At 52.8% G+C, this 19,744-nt stretch overlaps 1 protein-coding gene across 1 annotated transcript in view; it reads left to right on the top strand.

Annotated features, from left to right (window-relative positions):
• The first annotated feature begins 686 nt into the window (after nucleotides 1-686).
• The window catches only part of SFRP1 (secreted frizzled related protein 1), a 45,062-nt gene continuing 26,004 nt past the window's right edge, over nucleotides 687-19,744 (top strand). Inside the window, exons 1-2 of the mRNA XM_082715040.1 lie at nucleotides 687-1,587; nucleotides 6,957-7,034. Of these exons, the coding sequence (XP_082571166.1) occupies nucleotides 1,044-1,587; nucleotides 6,957-7,034 (622 nt within the window). The 5' untranslated portion in view covers nucleotides 687-1,043. The remainder of the gene's footprint in view (nucleotides 1,588-6,956; nucleotides 7,035-19,744) is intronic.

Here is a 19,744-nt window from a genome sequence, read left to right on the forward strand (position 1 = left end):
AGTAATATTTCCTCCCGCACGGAGCGGAGTTGCAGCAAGGACCCACAGCCCCCATGTTGTCTGAGGGCCACCGTCTGGTTGTCCCACCTGGAAAGGTGCTGCCTTTTGAACCCACGAGCAGCCCCATCTACACCTTCCCCTTGGTTTTGCTGGAGCCGAGAGCCGGACTGGCTGGCGATTTAAAGGCAGACCTAGGTGGGTTCAGCCTTCCTGAGCCCGGGTTTGGGTTTTGTCCCAAACCGTCTGCTTTTGTATTGTAGCTATGAAGGACAAAACCAAAGAGGTGAGCTGCTTGTCTGGTGGGCTGCGTTTTTAGGAAAAAGCATTAAAAAAGCATTTAAAAAAGGTCTTCATTATCGCGTGGATTTGTAAGTACTGTTAAGGTTTCTTGCTTCTCTTCCAGCCGACTCAAGTGGACCAGCGTTAACTCCCCTCTTTATCCACCGCACACTTTTTTTCTTTTTAAAATCCATCCCCTCTTTCTCTCCCTGTCCTCTTCTTCTTCTTTTCCTCTCCTTTCCCCACTTCTTCCGCTATTTATTTATTTATTTTTGGTTTTGTTTTTTAAGGGGTGTTGACCGGGGTTGAGTTCTAGCCGACCGAACCCCCCTGCCAGCGAAGCGATTGGTGAATCGCGCCGGTGACTGACGTGCGGAATGAGTGCGGCTCGCCGCAGCCGGGAGCTGATTGGCTGCGCGGGGAGACTCCGAGGGCGCTGCTACAGGAGCACCGGGCACTCGAGTCCTGCAGCCTCGGGAGTAGGTGCCGCGCGCCCGCCCGCCCGCCCGCCAGCCCGCCGCGCGCTCGGGAGCCGGGGCCGCACTCGGGCCGCCGCGCAAGCTCCCCTCCCCGCGCAAGCTCCCGCCGCAGGCCGAGGGCCGCCACCCGCCGAGGACAGGGCAGGAGCGCGCGGCCGCCGAGCCGGGCAGCGCTGGGGACGGCGTCTTTTGTCCCCGGAGATCGCTGGAAGTTTGCGGCGGGACGCGCGCGGGGAGGCGGCCGAGGCAGCCCCGACGTCGCGGGAGCGAGTGCGCCGAGCCAACATGGGCAGCGGGCGCGGCACGGGGGGCCGCCGCTGGGCCGCCTCGGGCGTGCTGCTGGCGCTGGCCGCCGGGCTCCTGGCCGCGGGCTCGGCCAGCGAGTACGACTACGTGAGCTTCCAGTCGGACATCGGCTCCTACCAGAGCGGGCGCTTCTACACCAAGCCGCCGCAGTGCGTGGACATCCCGGTGGACCTGCGGCTGTGCCACAACGTGGGCTACAAGAAGATGGTGCTGCCCAACCTGCTGGAGCACGAGACCATGGCCGAGGTGAAGCAGCAGGCCAGCAGCTGGGTGCCCCTGCTCAACAAGAACTGCCACATCGGCACCCAGGTCTTCCTCTGCTCGCTCTTCGCGCCCGTGTGCCTCGACCGGCCCATCTACCCGTGCCGCTGGCTCTGCGAGGCCGTGCGCGACTCGTGCGAGCCCGTCATGCAGTTCTTCGGCTTCTACTGGCCCGAGATGCTCAAGTGTGACAAGTTCCCTGAGGGGGACGTCTGCATCGCCATGACCCCGCCCAATGCCACCGAAGCCTCCAAGCCCCAAGGTCAGGCCGCCCCTTCCCACGCGCGCGAGCTCCCCAACCCGGGCGGGCTGGGGCCCCGGGGACCCGCCGCGGGAAAGCCACTGCCACTCGGACCCCCGCCCGACCGCTCCTCCCCGGAGTTCGCACGCGCTCCCTGGAGGTCGCTTGCAAGCTGTGCGGAACGAGTTTTAAAAAAGCCTCTCGTTCGTCCGAGGTGTCGCTTGGCACCTCTGCCGACCCAGGTGCACGGCTGGCCTGCCCGGCAGCGGCGGCTGCGCCTGGGCCCCTCGCAAGCTCGATGCGGTGCGTGGAGCAGCTGTTCCTGGGATCCAGCTCGCTTTTTCGTACCTGAGACAAAGCCTGTTCGGAAGGAGAGCCCTTCTCCCGCTGCAAGGGAACCGAGTCCCCGTGGAAGTTTTTAACACCGAGACGGGATGCCCCAGGAGGGAAAAAAAAAAAAAAAACCCCAAACCCAAAGTGTAGAAAGCCCAGAAAGGCTGAGAAAATGCTAAGGCGCAGCTTTGTGTATTTTCATAAATTGGATGAGTGTTAAAAAAAAAATATCCCCCCTCCACCCCTTCCCCGGGCTTTCTTTCAGCCAAGTAGCTCCGGGAGGGTTGCAGAACTGGCCGAGTTTAAGAAAAAAAAAAAAAAAAAAAAAAAAAAGTTTAGAAACAGGATTTCTGTTTCTCCACCCTTTTCAGGTAACTGCTTGGGGAAGCTGGGGCTGGAAAGCGTGTACTCTCATTCTTGCATACCCCCTGCTTCTCCCATTTACACAAATCCTCAGGTAATTAGAAAGATAAAAATGCAATTAGCTCATTGTTCATCTCTCCTTGGGGAGTAGGGCCACGCAAATTGGAGACTTTCCGAACAGTCCCACGGAGGGGGCCTGCGCTTCCTCTTAGAACCCCTCCCACTTAAAGGGCAGCTCTTGAGGGGAGGGGAAAAAAGAATCCCTCCTGGAGAGGCAAAAACAAAACAAAACAAAACAAAACAAAACCAAAAAATCAAAACAAACAAGAAAAAAAAAATCCAGTGCAATGGCTTGACTTTTAAAGGAGCAAATTCTTCAGATGCTGAAAGAAAGATGTGTCCATAGTCCTATAGTCCGGAATGGGGAACCATACCTAGGCACCCTGAGCACAGGCTCCAGTGTCCCCCAGGCGTTGGAGGAAGGGGTTTAGGATGGGGGTCGGGCTGTTGGCTGACTTGGTTCATCCTGAAGTGATGCCTAAAAGGGAGATGTCCTCTGAAGAGTTTAGTCTTCCAGTGTGACGGTGGTCGTATGGGGAAAGCAAACCCCCAATGCTCCTGCGTGTTCTAGGGAGGGAGCAGATTGGTCCAAAGTGACCGACATTGGGTGGCCTGGGCCCCTGGCGGGTGGGAGAGGTGGCAGCCTGGCTGCGGGGGGCCGGGGCACCGGCCACCTCTTGCGTGTCTGCACAGGGTTAACCTCTGGGGGAATTGCGGACCTTTGGATCAAGAGCTAAGCGGTTACCTAGAGCAAACAAAGCACTCGTGTTCTGCTGGTGTGGGGCCATCCTCTACAGCCCACAGGATTTTCCTTCTCCCCTTCCTCACTGGCTGGCCTCTGGCTGGCCGACCGCCTGCCCAGAGATGAGCCCACTCTGCTCCAGAGGCCTCTGTTCCACCCCCAGCTGTCTTTCGGGAACAGTCCTTGCACATGGAGACCTTGGGGGTGGGGACACCTTTTATGGGGAAGATGGGGGACTGGCTGAGGTGCCTACGGATAAAACGGGAAGAATCTTCCCAACCAACCCCAACCCCCGCTGTCCCGAAAGGCTGGAGTGGAGTGGGGGAATATCCTAGATTTGCTCTCTTGCCTTTGACTTCTGGGCCGCTGTTCCACCTGACTGCCCCCTCCTGAGTCTGGGCCTTGGTACCATCCTCCCCACGCCTCCCCTCCAGCCCCTGAATGCCTGGGTAGCACCCTCCCAAGGCCCGCTCCCGAATAGAGAGGAGCCCTGAGAGGACCCATCAGGTGTGGGGCTTGGGGACTGGTTCTCCCCTCATTGGTTTTGGTGAGAGGTTCTGCCCAGAGAGCATTCATTCCTCCCCTTGGGTGGGAGGGAGCCCGACAGGAGCCCCGCATGACTTCCTCTGAGGCCACATGGCCATTGTCAGCTGAGCTTGGAGATGGGAGGGCTGTGTGTGTGTGTGTCTGTCTGTCTGGAGGGGCAGGTTGAGACAGACCAAACTATACCAGTCCTCATGAGCTTATGGCTTGGGGTTCCAGAATGGGAGCTGGTACTTTGGGACGAGAATAAATACACAGGCACTACTTGTATTCTCCCTTCTCTTTAGTCTTTGAAATTAAAGCCAAATTTTCAAGGCATAATGCATATCTCGGCATGCTCTTCATGTAATTGGGCATGTTTTGGGGGTATTGGGCACACTTTAAGAGCCTTGTGTCAGTAAAGATCGACTTGATAATGAGAGAAAAGTCAAAAGATACTTTTCCCTCCAAAAGTCTGACACCCCAGCTACATCAGCAACTGTCTCTGTGCGGCATAGGAAAAGCATAACTTTAACAACTTTCCAGGAAAGTTCTTTCTACATCTTGCGCTTACGTTAGATCTACCCATTCCCAGGCCAGGAAATGGTGGTTTCCTCTTCCATCCAGGTTTCACCGATTGAAGTTGTATGAAATGAGATTATATTTTTAGTTTAATTTTTTTGTTGTTCAGATGTGCTGTGTGTTAGAGCAGCCCGGCTGTTCTAGTCATGGATTGCAGGGCCCACGGTGCTCTCCTGGTCTCCCGGGAGCCTCTAGAAGGTCTCGTCTCAGGATGTGGAGGAGCTGGCCAGGGAAGACTTGCTGTGTGTGTGAGGGAGAAAGTTTGTGTGTAATTGTGTGTGTTTACTGTGTGTGTGTGTGTGAGAGAGAGAGAGAGTGAGAGTGAGAGAGCGCTGTGTGCACGTGTCCTGATTTTTTTAAAAAAAAAATCACTTAATTGTGACTCTAGTGTTGGACTGTTGTCTCCTCTCCACCCCCTAAAATATTAATGAAACACAAAATTCTTCAGTTTTGGGTTCCCTTGCTTTAAACATTATTTCAAATCTCCCTTCAAACAGCAGTTTAGTTCTACCTCTCAGATGGATGGTGGGTTTCTCCTACAGAGGTGGCCTGCAGGGCCCCAAGGACACACCAGCGGGGGCATAGATTAATATTGCTTTACCTATTCCTCCTTTCCCTGGATCAAGCTACTCCAGAGTCGGCCATAAGAAAAGTCAAGATGGGGGTTAGCTCACCCTGTGAGCTGTTTCTACCTTGAGAGGCGCTGAAGGTCAAATGTTCATTGGCGGGCCTGAGCATGAGGCCCCGTTTGGCTACAGAGTCTGTCAGGGAACTCAGAGGGTCCAGAGGGGATGACGGGAGTGTGCCCTGGGGACAGTGTTTGATAGTCTCACTTCCGGGGCCCTGCTCCTTGTTCAGTCAAGATTATATTCATAGAAACTTACAGTGTGATGACTTCTACTTAAAAAGAAAGAGAGAAAGAAAGAAAGAAAGAAAGAAAGAAAGAAAGAAAGAAAGAAAGAAAGAAAACAAGGAAAACCCCAAAACCCGGTTCGCCCTCCTGGGATAGGTAACACGGTCCTTCCCATACTTCAGGACCTCCTTTCCCTGTTTTTCTCCCCAGGGAAGCAAGAACCATAATGCAAAATTCTGGGTAAGTTTTTCCCTTTGTCAGAAAAACTACCTCCAGGACCTAATTTCAAATTCTGGCTGAAAAGCAAATTTCCAAATTCTGCTTGGAGTGTGGCTGTGGCTCTTGCCGCACTGAGAATTAGATGGTGTCTGGCCCTGGGTAGGGAGCCAAGGTGGGAAAGAAATCCTAAGAAAGATGAAAGGGTGTAGTCCCTGCTGGGCCCCAGGGGGACCCTGCTTGAAAGTGGGGGTGACCGGCTGAGGACTGGGTATGTCCTGGGGGGCAGCGCTGGCCTGGCAGGGCTGTGCAGTTCCCTCCATAGTATCACCACCTTGGTGACGGTGATGAGCCCTGGGGGACATCACAGACAGGAGACTCTGCCACGGAGGCCACTGGAAAGGACAGGGGAGGAGGAAGAGGAGGACAAAGAGCCTTCGATTTTACCATTGTACTTCGGGGTGACTTTCCTCTGCTTCTCAGTGCCACCCTGGCTTGGCCCCCTGTGCTTTGCCAGGGGTGGAGTGACCTTTGAATGTGCTAGATTTCCTAGATCATGGATTAAACTCCTAGTGGCCCATGGATGATGGAGGAGAAGGTCTGAGGAGTCCACTGTCCTCCCACAGAGGCACTCTACCCCCTGGGGGAATCCCCCCTCCAGCAGCATTTGGGCCTGGAGGAGGCCTCTGTCCCTGGCCTCAGAAGTATGCTTCCCCTGTGCCCCGCAGTGGCCCTCATGCCTGACACACACACACACACACACACACACACATACACACACCCCTCCTCTTCAAAGCACTTCACAGTGTTGTGAAAACACCTTCAGAGGGTCCTCCTGCTCCCCCTCCCTCCCGGCTCTCCCATTTGGCAGCTCTTGCCTGTTGCTGCCCCCAGCCCCAGCCCCACCCAGCTGCTCCTGCCTCCCACCCCAGCGCAGGCAGGAACTCACACTGCAGTAGCCCCTTTGGAGAGGGGTACTCGGGCCGGCAGCTTGAGTTGGTGTGTCTGGTGAGTTTCCTTCTTGGCTCCTAGGAAGCAGGTCAGATTGATCTGCTGTCCCTTTGGAAGTTTGAAAATGGGAAGGGGGCAGGGATCAGAGAGAGATATTTAAGGACGAGCGGAGAAAGAACCAGAAGCAAACAGCTGGAATAGGTGAGCACTCCCCGTCCAGCCACAGTTCACACGCCTCCCCAATAAGGTCGGTTTAAATGGTTGTGCTGAATTCCACAGTTCAAGCCCCCAGATTTTCAAGAAATGGTGTCTGGGGGCATCTGGGTAGCTCAGTCTGTTAATCGTCTGCCTTTGGCTCAGGCCATGATCTTGAGGTCCTGGGATCGAGCCCCGCATCAGGCTTCCTGCTCTGCGGGGAGCCTGCTTCTCCTCTGGTGCTCCCCCTGCTTGTGCTCTCTCTCTCTCTGTCAAATGAGTAAATTTGGAAGGAAGGGTGTGGAAGGTGACTGTCTTTGGAAGGTGTGTGTGACTGTCTTTCTTCCTTGGAAGGAAGGAAGGAAGATAGAAAGAAAGAAAGAGGCTGTGTCCGTCTGGTGTTGGGTCCAGGGCCCCAGGACTCTGATTGTCCAGTTGCTCTTCAGAAATTCCAGAGGACCTTTAATTACTTTCAGCCCGGTCCTAGGGCTGACCTCTTCCCCAGGGCTGGCTCCTTCCAGATCGCAATCTCTGTCACTCATGGCTCCTCTTTCTCCTCCTTTCCCTTCCTAGGCACAACCGTGTGTCCTCCATGTGACAACGAGCTGAAGTCTGAAGCCATCATCGAACATCTCTGTGCGAGCGAGTTTGGTAAGAAGACTTCTCCAGCCTCCCCTGGGAGGTTTGGCCTGGTCCCTGCTTCCTTCTGGTCTGTGTCCCTGGGGAGCAGAGAGCCTGTGGGGGTGCCTCTTTTTGGAGCTTTATATTCTCTCCCTTCATTCTTCCCCAAATGGTTGCTTTTCTCAGGCCCATGGAAATCTGGAGAGGGTGTAGAACGGGCTTGTTTTCATTAAAGTTAAACTTGGCTTCTGCCCTTCTGTTTGAGGGATTCCTGGACAGGTCTTTGGGGACCTTCTCTAGATGCGGAGGGTGGCGGACTTGAGGACAGAGGGGGAGGAGTTAGGGAGGGACGCCCCTCCTTGGATGCTCCCAGGAGCTAGACCCAGGAGATCCCACCAGCGGCTTGGTTGGCCTTCTCTTCACACCAGCTCTTTCTCCATCCGCCCCTAGGTGTCAGCACCTCTCTGCCCAGGCTCTGAAATGCGGCACAGGTTCCTGCCCACCTGCACCCCCCAGCCCCTGGGGAGGGGAGTCCAGCCGCTGGGGCGTTCAGAGGGGTCCCCATCAGGTCCTTCCTGACACACAAAAGTGATCTCCCTCCAGAATTCTCTCCCTTCTTCCCAAACCACTCCGGGTTAATGCCAGATCAGCCTTTACAGCCCCAGGAGAAGTGCTGGATGTGGTCTGGGGAGCAGATCTCAGGGGGCTTTTCAGGGATGGCGCTCTGTAGGCAGCCTCATAGAAGGCCTGAACAGCTCCAGACACCCTGAGCCTGGGAACGGTAAATGTCGGCCACCTCCGTTTGGAAGGCCGCCTCCTTCTAATTCATGCGGATGCCGAGAATTGGCTCTGCTTGTGGGACAAGGCCCGCTTTGCTGAAGGAAGGTTCAGCCTGACACTGAGCGGTGCCCTTCTCGAGATGCCTGCCGCGTGTCTCTGAGATCGGCGTTCTTGCAGAATTCTTACCAGGAAGAGCAGAACGGTAGGTAACATGGGTCCTTGGCCATTCAGGGTGACCTATTCCACGTTTTCACTAACCAAACATAATAAAGCATACAGAAAGGCCTTCCTGCACTCGCCAAGGGCTGTGCCCGATTCCCATGCATGTGACCTGTACATGCAAGTCGAAGGAAATTGTACCGTGACATGCATATTCTCAGGATTGTCTTCATGACTGAGGACGGATGTGGGAGAGCTCAGCCCCTTTGCCAACGACAGCGTCTTGAGGACGGATATGCCTTGTGCGCTTCGTTTGTGCACGAGACATCTCGGCCTTCACTGCCCTTGGCGGGGGCCTGTGGGACCTCTAGGAAGATTGGTCTAGGGGGCAGTTTCTGGCCTGTCTTTGAGGTACCTCCTTTTTTCCTGGTTGCCGTTTTAAATGAACCGGAAGGGAAATGGTAGAAGGCATCGGAGGTCACGTGTGCGGACTCTGTGGCCCTTCCATCGTCCGGGAGTACTTTTGCCCTTGCTTCCTCGAGGGGTGCCGAGAGCCCGGCTGAGCCGGCAGACCGCCCACTGGAGCGTCTGTGGGTGCATAGCCCCATACTGTGTTAGCGACAAACCTTTTCTTCCTCAAATGGGGTTGAGACTCCTTCCCAAAGGTGCATTTGGGACAGAGAAAAGAAAATCTCTCAGAAATCCTGACAAGAAGCCTTTTGCAGTGTGGCTGGGGCAGAAGGAATCTGTTGAGATATGGCCGAGAGCCCAAAGAGTCCTTTCGAGGGATAACCCAAGGGCCAGGTTTTGATTTCCCGGATCCTCTTCAGATATTGTAAAGGAGCACACTCACTTTTAGAAGTTGGCCCGCTGATATTTGCGTAAATCCAAGAAACCATATTAAAGCAAGCTCTGAAAGGTAATATATTAGCTGATGCTTTATGTTCCTGTGACTTCCGTCAGGCTCAACTTCCGAGGGAAGAGTGATGGAAAGCTTGGGAACTCAGAGTGTGGAGGCGGTGATTGATCTGCCATGCCTTCCTAGTCAGGAACGGAAATCCAATGTATGTGGTCGTTCTGTGATTCATGTATCCATTCATTCGACATTTCTGGAGGGCAAAGGGCTGTGCTAGACGCCATACTCAAAATTACTTACCTAGAGCAAATTACAATTTAATTAAAAGTTGTTTTTTCTTAAACACTGACCAAACACGAATCGGTGATTTCCTGCAGAGTCACGGCGTCATTTCAGAACTCACCAGCCGAGGAGGGGGCTGTGGGAACTCAAGTCCAAGTTAACGTTAAGGAGTTGTGGGAAGAGAATCAGTGTCTTTATGCTTGGAGTCTTTGGAACTCACCAACCTGAACTTGTGGTCAGGTCTCCTTCCTCCGCTCCCACTTCCTACAATTCTGGTCACTGAGGGTTTTGTGTCAACGAGGTCCATGAGAAACATTCTCCGGAATTGGGGCGAAGAGGCAGGCTTTGGGGAGGAATTTGAACGTGGAAGGTTGACCCCATGGCTTAGGGCAGGGGTCTAGAGGGTGCTCAGGCAACTCCCTGGGATGGATGTCCTTGCCCACTGTAGTAGCTGCCTACTAAGTCAGCAAGCCACCTGCTTACTGCTTATAGGAGGGAGGGGTGCTTGTCAGTTCATGGCGGATCTGACTGATGGGTTGTTTGAGACTGTGTTCCGTTTGCCCCAAGATGGTTTTCTTCTCGGCTTCAGAGAAGGTCTGAGGTCCTCCTGGACTGTACAGGTCATCATATCAAGTCCACTTACTTCATAAATAAGGAATCTGACGTTCCCACCTGGAGTTCTTCCATTCTCTGGCATGCTGCCTTCCTCATTTAAGAGACGATGAACATCCACTGGGCCCTGCCATGAGGCATTTATCCCCTTAGCACGGCTATGGTGTATACCAGGCTTCTTTGAACTGGATGCAGGCGAGACTTTTTTGGTTTTTTGTTTCTGATGTTCTTGTAAGGCAATAAATAGGATTTTATTTTCCTCCACTCTGCAGGGGCTGAGCTTAACTCTGCCCTTCTCAGCATCCTGGAGAATGCAGCCTTGTTGAGAAACTTGTTTCTTAGCTCAGTTCATTTCAAGCAAGCGAGGCAGTCAGCCACGCTGATGGGATTCAGTTAGAAAACAAAGAAATTCAGCAGGGCAAGCTGACACACAACAGAGAAGAAAAAGAAGGTTTTCCTCCCTGCTCTAGGGATCAAACTTTGCCTTAAGTGGCCCTGACATCCCTGGTGGGAAGACATCAGGTTGTTGGAAGGCTTTCTGTGAGCTTGAGGAATAAGGGGCTGCATTCCTTCTGGGTCAGCACAAACACTCGCCTTCCTGCCAATGCATCCTCCGAACCCCACAGCCTCCATAGAGCGGGGTGTGCAGGGCCCAACACTCTTTCCCAGGTGGTGCGTTTTTAAATCTCTGGCAGGTCTGCCTGGCCACTAGTCTCCTCTGCACCGTACACCCCTGCGCACCCCCCTCACCAAGTTCCGAGCGCACTGTTTTTCCCCAACAGGGACAAGCATCAGTAGAAACACCTGTGAGCTGATACTCAGGAATGCAGCTGGATCAGGCTGGATCAAGCACCAGATGTGGGAAAGCCGAAAGTTAGATGGTGCAAAGTATCTGAATTTGGCATGGTGGCCAGCTTGCCTGTTGTACTGAAGTTGGGACACGCTGCTCTGCGTTTTGTGCTCTGGGCTTTCCCTGCTCTGTGAGAACAGGGTGCCGCCTCCTTTCTCTTAAACAGGCTGCCTCACTAGTAATTCTGCTGTTAGCAACTCGGTGCCCTTAGACATCTTTCCTTCGCATTAGCTTATCCCACGAGTGTGAAGAGCTCATTTATAATTGCTGGGAGGTTAGGACCCTGCCTCCGGCCGGTGTCTCTAACTTCTCCACTATCTGTAAAGACCTTTAAGCTTTTCTGCTAGAAGCGTGCTCGATGATCGCCTTCTGCTACGGTAGTTCAGGACTTGCTCTCGTGCAGGCTTCTCCAGTTTTCTTGAGCCTGAGAGTTTGGGTGGAAACTCCTTTACCCCAGTATTTTCTTGCTGTGGAAAAAAGGATTTCATTGCCCCTAGAAATTTTCCTTGCCTTCTGGAAGGACTTCTTTTTTTTCCCCATAAAGAGTAAAACCATACTTTGTAAGGGCAAAAGGAGTCAAATAGGAAAGGAAAGAAACCGGCTCTCACCTTGAGACTTTGGGAATGTTTCCTAGAAGAAATCTTTTCAGAGGTTCCTGAACCCTCACTAATATGTTCTTGCTCTGCCTCACTCTTCTTTCAAGGTGTGTTGGCTGTGCTGCTGTTTGGAAGCACAGCGGTTTACTCCGAAGGGCAGTTCAATCTCTTGCAAAATGCGGGTTCAGCCTTTTCAAGCTAAACCCAGGGTTTCCTCCCACTGAAGTGAGGGAAACTGGCTAGCAGCACAGTAGCTGTAACATCGATAAGCCGCTGGAGAGCGGGGTCTGCATCTGGCACCCTATTTTACCTAATGTGAGTTGCCCATTCATTATGAGACGCGCTGTTCGTTTTGGGCCAGTGACAAGGAAGCATGCCTCATGGTAATATGTGAAGATAATCCATGTCTTAGAATGAACAAAACAAGTCCTGTTTGTACTTCAACAGCCCTAGGAACAGTCTCTTCCCCACGGTAGGCATGAAATAAAAGTTTGCCGGATGAGTATTTGAATTAGCGGAATGGCGGGGGATGGAAATTAGACTTCCTTTCTTCCTTTTTCTAATTTCTTTCTTTCTTTCTTTCATAAAAGGAGAAGGCATCCATCCAAGTGGCTGTGGACAACACATTTATTAATTACAAGGAAAACTTCCTGCCCTGTTTTGGGTGACGGAGTGTATATGCATGGTTATTAAAAACTAAACAGAAGCATTCACGTCCAGAAACTGAGTTCAGTGAAAGTGCAGTTAAGTAAGGCAGAAGGCACACAGCTCTTGGGGTGGAGTCGGCAGGCTGAAGGCTTCTGAAATCGTCTCCCATCCACAGATCTGTAAATACTTGGAAGGGATCGTTAAGGCACTTCGTGTGAGGGAAAACGTGGGGTCAGTGCTTTCAGTCCCTGGAAAGCATAGCCCACAGGTCACAGCCTGGATCCTGCTCTAAGTAGCTTTCCCGTCCATGCCCAGGGGTGTGCTGTCCAGCACATGGGCTGTGGCTGAACCAAGGGGCCTTGAAGCCTTCGGTTGACTGGGTTGCTGGTGATGTCCGTTCCCTGCTCACCTGTGGTTTTGGATTGGAGATTGTCTGTGCAGAATCCAAACCTGGGGTCCTGGCCAGAGAATCAGGCCCTGGGCAGTTCAGGCTGAGGTCACATGGAGACCACTTTGCACTCTGAAGCGAGGCTAAGGAACGTCAGGGCAAAGGTGGGGAAGAGCCACATTCTCCCTTCTGGTGAGCGCTGTGCTGTCTCCATGCCTGATTCTCTCTCTTGGCTCTGTTGGGCACGAAAATACTTGGGTAAAGCAAATTTCAGTGAGAATCACTGTGTTAGCGTAGTGGGGCCTGGGATAGTATCCTGAAGTATGGGACAGTGAGGAACCGTGGATGGGGCACGGCGTTTCCCGGAACTGAGTTCAGTCCTTCCGCTGCTGCTATGCGCGTGCCTTGCAACACTGGGCATATCCCTCCCCCTCTCCAGGTCTCCGTTTCCCTCCATTTCATAGGCCCGGGTATAGGTTTTGGTGAGGAGCAGAGGCGACGGTGTGTTGGGAACCCAGGCTGGACTCACTAAACATTCACTGCGGCGATGCTTCCAGGGACGGCAGTATCCGGCCACCTGTCTGGGGCAGGTGGGACCTCCCTCGTGGCTCTCCGCAGAGCAGCGAGAGGTGCATCTCGGGAGTGCTCTGTCCTCTACTCCCACCATATTTACTGAAATCTTTTCCAAATCTGATTCTGTTTGCAACCCTGTGCCCTCCTTGCGTCATGCCGAAGGGATTGCTTTTCTTTGTCCTGAGACAAAGATTTCACTATAGGCAAGATCGGCTCAGGATTGGCTGATGCATGACCTCCCCTCCTTGTGGCCAAGTCCAGGTCTGACTCGGTTACTCCTTGGGACAGTCAGTGGCCCAACGGTGTGGGTGGGTGTCCTGTGAGGTCCTCTCCAGCTGGTGCTTCTCTGATGAGGAGTGGCCCAGCCCCATTTCTTAAGCCTCCTTATCTTTTTTCTTTTCTTTTTCTGATAAAGTGATTGTGGTAAGATATATACATATAACATGATATTTGCCATCTCTGTCAGGTGTATGGTTCGGTGGCATTAAGTACACGCACATTGTCACACAGCCTTTCCTGCCAGCCATCTTTGGATAGATTTCGTCCTCCCAAACTGAAGCTCTGTGACCATCAAACACTAACTCTCCATCGCCCCTCCTCCCAGCCCTCGGAAACCGCCATCTCATTTCTGTCTCTATGAATTTGACAGTTCTGGGTATTTCACATAAGTGGCATCCGGCAATATTTGTCCTTTTGCGTCTGGCTTATTTCACTTAGCAAAACGTCACTCTTATCCTTTGATGCATGGATAGACGGTCATGGAGAAGGGGAGTGACAGGGACCGACCCTCAGCTTCTCCTCTGTTGTCTGAAGCTTTTCTGGATGTGGGTAGAGAAAGGAGGCAGGAAGGAATGGTTTGGGAAAGGGGGTGCTGTTCACAGCCCGCACAAGTGGCCCATGTCTTTGGGGGCCGCGCCGCTCATTTGTATCCCTTTGTCATTCTAAAGACACACCAAGCTGGATGGAACCTCAAAGGTCAGCCAGTCCAAGGCTCATCTCAGGGACTGAGAAAAATAAGACTCTGATAAAGAATTAGTCATGTGATCGTCCAAGGCTGCTCTTCCTGGTGTCTATGAAGGTTTCTGTCCCCACCAGCATTTACCTGGGCTGCTGATCCATTTCATACCTGTCCTCCCTCATGTACCCCCATGTTTTCAAGGTCCCCTCCTGCCAGGAATGGTGAGGTCTGTGGGAAGGGAAGGTCGGTGGGAAAGGGATACAGGGGGCTCCTTCATGGCTTTCAAAGCCTGTGGGATGTAAATGGACTGATAGGTGCTCCCCCCCCATGGAAAAGGTTCACCAATCTTTGGTTTCTTTCTTTGTGGAAAGGCAGGCAGTGCAGTACAGTAGAAAGGACATGGGCTTTGGGCCAAGGAGACTTGGATTCAATCCCAACGCTATAAACTGAGCAACCACAAGAGAGTCTCTTAACGCCCCCCAGCTTGTCTCCTCGCTTGCAAAATGTGACTGGTGATTCCCGTGTTACTGCCGTGGTAGGGAGAATGGACTTTGAGTCAAACGTGTGGGGTGCCTGGAATATGGCCGCAGCTCAGTCCATAATCACGATTATCTCTTCTCGTTGGAAAGAATAGTTTCAGGGTGGAAATGAGCCTAGGTAGGAAGATTTTGGCACAGGTGAAATCAGTTTGGCAAAAATTTTTAGGCGATGGAATGGAATGTTCTGGTTAATTCTCTGGTTAGCAGAGGATTAGACTGAAGAAGGCTTTTTAAAAGCCCACTTGGAAAAACTTGAAAAGCTCTCTGCAGCTTCAAGGTGCTATAGTTAACAAAACCCAAACAAATCCAACCCAAACCAAACCAAACAGAAAACAACCCCGTGTGTTCTGGAAGTCAGACCTGGGTTTTAGTGTGATGACACCCCTGAGGCATGGACGGACCATGTAAGCAGTTTCAGGATGTGCCTCCTGAAGATCTTTTTGTTTGTTTGTTTGTTTTTGTGTGATTTTTAGAAATCTAATTCCTGATACGTGTTTGCTCCTAATTTATTGGGTTCTGTTTAGCCCTGTGGGTTCTACTGCCCTCCCCCTCTTTTTCCCAAGCTGGTTCCCCAGCGCATTTGCTTCTTTTCCAACCACGGCCTTGTGATACTCGTGAGACGTACTCCCTTTAACCAAAAAACAGGCTGCTTTCGAGAAGCAAGCAAGCATTTAAATATTGGTAAATTCCGTCCAGTTTTGCAGAAATGAACCAGAAGCTCCAATTTGTGTGTGTTTAAAGGAGAACAAATGGCCAAAGAAATGTCAGGCCCTTGCCCTGCCCTAGCCTGCTTTGAGCAGCCAATTAAGGAGGCCTTAGCTTTGGAAGACTTCTGAAAGGCCTATAGATTACGTTTGAAATCTTTGTTTAGTCTTTCAGGAACACTGTCACACGGATGATTTATCAAAGAAAGTTGTTTATCTGGCAGTAAAATAAACTCTGGGCCTGTTCGGACTAAAATTTCCCGTGAATTTCTACCAAGGTAAACACTGGTAACTGGCAGGTTGCAGATTCCGTGTGAAAGCCAGACACATACAATAAATATTTGAGCGATAGCTTTGCTGTGTAAGAGGCCTCCCCTGTCACTAGCACTGTCACTTCCGCCTGGCGTGGTGGCTGGCCCCGAGCAAGACCTGGCAGGGCCCTCGGGGGCAGGAGTGTCCTGTGCTGGGTGGGCCTCCCGGGGCTCAAGTGCCCCTTGGGGCTGGTACCGGGGACTTCTGGTTCACGGGATGGGGGGGGTGAACCTCAGGATGGCTGCTGTCAGCATCACACTAGCAGCCTGGGGTGTGTGAGGAGGGAAGTGAACCCGAAGCGGCCCAGCTTAGGTTTCTTGGAAGACAGACATCCGTGGGACCAAACTGGCAGGATGCTGGGGCTCGGATGCAGGACCGAGGGCTGGAATCACCTGGTGAATTTTGCTGAGCTTGAACAGTAGCCACAAAGAGTGGTACAGATGTGTCCCTGGGGCCATTGGCTTTGCTAGCTGGCAAGCGATCCTTCTGGAATAGAGAGGGCAGGTCTGGCTCTGTCAGTGCCCAGGACATGTTTGAGAGAGGGACTGAATGAACACAGGAAGGGTGGTAGAAAAGAAAAGAGATGAAAGAAAGCCTTCTAGGTCTTTCAAAGGAAGATGTGGTGGTCATCGTGTAGAGTGGCTTTTTGGGGAAGGACCACTGAATTAGAAACAGCTTGCTCTCGGACAGCTCTGGTCCAGGAGTCTGGAGCTTCTAGATCACCCTGGCCTTGGGTGGGGTCCCTATAGCAGGACTGAGCTGAAGGTGTTCCTAGGGACCTCCTGTAACTTAGATGACACCCTGGGTCCCTCTCATCTCCACTTCTTTAGTGGGTCGGGGAGAGGAAGCCAGGACCCAGGAGAAGAGTTGACGTTTGTGTCCTTGGTGAGGGTGTTTGGGGTGGAGGTCCGGGCTCAAGAGCAGAGAGAGCCTCTGTGCTCATGTTTAAGTCTTGAGAGTGATTCGTGCTGGTCTTTCGGGCTGGGAGGGGCTGCAGGCGCGTGGGGCCGGGCTGTCCCGAGGGCTCTTGGGGGCTGGGTGTGCAGGTAACAGGCGCTTACTCACAGGGTGTAGATACTTAGGGGAATCAAGTATTTCTTCAGGGTATGACTTAAGGGAAATTGTTGGCCAGTTCTGAAAGGATGTCTGTGAGTTGTAAAGAGATGTCAGAATGGAGCTTTGGCAGTGGGGAAAAGTGAGGAACCAGCTTCTCCTACACTGTGTTCTCGCTCACTCGGACAGGATTACGAGAGCGGCTTTCTCTGGTTCTCTCTGCTCCTTCATCAGCGTGCTCTCCAGGTCATGGCCTTCTGGGAGAACCTCAGATGTCTTCTGTTCTCTTTGTGAGCCTTTGAAAATGCGTTCACGTGCTGGTGTGTCTTCCACAACAGATCCATTCAGCTTCTGGAAGTGGCGTTAGAGCTGAAGGAAGGCCCTATCTCTGTGTCTGTGGCAGCAGAGTTAGAAACGGGAGCCTGGAATCAGCACTTGGACCCGAAGAGACAGCAGGCACCCGGAAAGTGAGCGGCCTCCCATAGCCGTCCCTGTGGGCAGTGGCCACGCAGACCTCCTGGACCCAGAGACCTGCCTGCGCTCCTTCCAGGCTTCCTTTGATCTCCGCTTTGAGCCAAGGACCCGTTTCTCATCCTCAACGAATTTAAGAATCTGGTGGATGAGGCAGGCCTTGGTCATGCTTTTTGTCTCTGTTCTCTGGTGACTTCAGATGCTCTCAGGCCTGTGGAGGGAGTGTGTTCTGTTGGGGCTGGAGAGATTCGGGGAAGCTAACCAGAGGCAGGCGTATTCTCACTTCAGACTCAAGATGAATAGAGAAAGGAAAGATGGGCATTCCTGGTGTCAGGAAACATAAGGGCTGGGAAAGGAGGGAAGACCCCAAACAAATAGCAATTCTAAAATGACAAAACCCAATTCAGGTAAACAAATATGGGTAGAGAATATCATTTGTCAGCTCTCACAACTGAGAGCTGCCTTAGGGCTTGGGCCTGGCTCAAGAGTCAGGGACATAGAGACCTAGCTGAGGTGTGATGGGAGGCGTCAGCTTTTGTGCTGTCTGCGTCCCCTCCTGGGAGGGTGAGGTCCCCAGCGCTGGGCCTGCTCCCGGAGGAGTTGGAACGAGCAGGTATGTTACAGTGGTTACCCAGTGAGTGTGGCCACAGGCCCCGGACACCTCCCAGGCCTCACACGGCTGCCGGAGGAAAGGAGGTCCGTCCTTAAGCACTGCCCTCTGCTGAGGGGAAGGTGCTGGGACGTGGAAGGGAGAGGCCTGGATGAGGGCTGCCTCTAACCCTGACCTAAGCTGTGACCGCTTGCAACCAGAGAGAGCAAGGCTAACCAGGAAGAGTTACCGCCTTTATTCTGAGATGCAGACAGGCAAAAGGGCTCAGATGCCTGTCCGGTGCCCCGCGCGGGTCAGCATCCAGCCTCTCAGGTTATAGCTTCTTTACTCTTATCCATAGTCATTTAGAAACAGGTATATGATGCATATACATGTGCGTGTTTTCTTCTGCAAATCTCCCTGCAGTATGCGCTCTTGCACAGACTGAATTCAACAGACAGTGGTTGAACTTGTACTGAGCACATGGCCTTGCTAATACTTTGTACTACAGTTGTGGCCTTTGGGATCCACACCCAAGGAGATTCCAGTCGCACACACACAAATGTTTGGATCATTTCTTCCCAGGGCCTGGGAAGAGGGGACTTCCATAGTCAAAGCCAAAGAGACAATCTCTTCCTCCCCGCAGATCTTCTGAGCTCTGAGGTAAGCACTTGGCGAGGAAGGAAAACCTTGGTTGGCCAGAAGCTTGCTCATACCCATGCAGATAAGTACAGACAAGGGGCGATTTTAGTAGGCCCAGTTTGATCCTGTAGGGCCTTTTATGCTGGATCCTAAGTAAGAAGTCTTGCACAAAGCCTCCTCCTAATGTGGTCAGAGTAGCCTACTGGGTTGTGCCTCTATCTGACTGAGTAGGCACTGGTGAGTTTTGGAGGGGGAGGTGGGGGTCTCTCTGTAGCTGAACTCCCCCTGCCCCATTCCTGGGGCCCTCTGGTGGCCAAAACTTCCAGCTGGCCATGGGCTTCCCCAGGGTGCTTCTGTTCTGCTCCCAGGACTGGAACTCAGCCCTTGTGCGCAGTTCCACATGGCATTTCCTGCGTTTGAGGTGGAAGTGCCTCCTTGAGCTAATGGCATGTGAGTAGAGGTTTAATAAATGCCCGAATTGAGGACTCGTCCTACGTCAGCCTCAGCCCTGGTTATTGCACGGAAGAGAGGCTGGGTGGGTTAATTGGGATGGGGTTGCTGGCCTCAGATGGCTTACTTTCTGAAGGGACACAGAGTGGGAAACACGTCCTACCGCGTCATCCTACACTCAGGTTCCTGGAATACCTAGGAAGAAGAGAGGGCTGTGGGAACACGGGGAGGGGTCAGAGAAAGCTCCAGAGAGGATACACCGTGTGGTATTCTCAAGGCATTGCTAGGAGTTTCTCAGGCTGAAAAGATGGGAGTAGGAAGAACGGTCTGTGTGGACGGCCCAGCAGAGGTCTAGACGTGGAGGTACGACAGTATCTGCGTATTGGGGAACAGTGAGTCTCTTCACAGTCAGCCTATTGTGTGGCGGCAGACATTTAGAAGTGAGATTGACAAACTAGGCAAGAGTCAGGTCACGAAGGGCCTTGAATGCCATGGCAAGGAACAGAACATTCGTCTTGTTGGCCTGAAGAGGTATAGGGAGCCTCTTTTGGAATGTTACTTTTACTCAAATCTTAAAAGAAGACCTTGGGCAGGGAGGGAGCCCAGAGAGGTACTCATTAACCCAAAGTAATACAATGCTAATGGCAGAAATTCAGGCAAAATATTTTGGACAGGCGAGTCTGTGGGTAAGAGTGAGGAGGGACAAGAGAGAAGCCCTCAAATCACATCCCTTAGGAGAGGGCCCAGGGCAGTGCCAGCCAGGCCTGGGCCAGCTCTGGGCCACCCACTTGAAGGAGCCCCTGATGTCTGGCCTGATGAGGTCAGCCCGCAGCCCAGGCAGCCGGGGAAGGGGCCGGCCATCTGCTGCGGTCAGGGCCCCCCCGGGAAAACTTTGTTCTGGGCTTGCGGAGCGGGAGCCAGGGCTTGTAATCCGCTCCTAGGCGGGTCTCTTACCCGGTCATTACCAAGAGCAGTCATCATTAGGAGCCGTCATAAACTGCCCTGATGATTCTCCCCAGACCTTGTTAGTGGCCTGGGCAGCCAGCAAACGCAGTATTTCTGGAGCCAACTCCGTCATCACTGCACTGTGCACGGTATTGGCCGAGGGGCTGGGTCAGCGCCGGCGTCGGGGGCTTTCTAGATGAGGGAGGTGAGAGGGGCTGGGGCGGTAACAAGGAGCAGGGGGAGAGGCCACAGGTGGGCGCGTGTGTGCTCACGCCTGTGCGTGTGTGGCTAGGTGGGAGGCATGAACGTGGATGCGCATGTGTAGCTGTGGGG

This window comes from Mustela nivalis (genome assembly GCF_964662115.1).
Source record: "Mustela nivalis genome assembly, chromosome: 20".
Lineage (NCBI taxonomy): Eukaryota > Metazoa > Chordata > Mammalia > Carnivora > Mustelidae > Mustela > Mustela nivalis.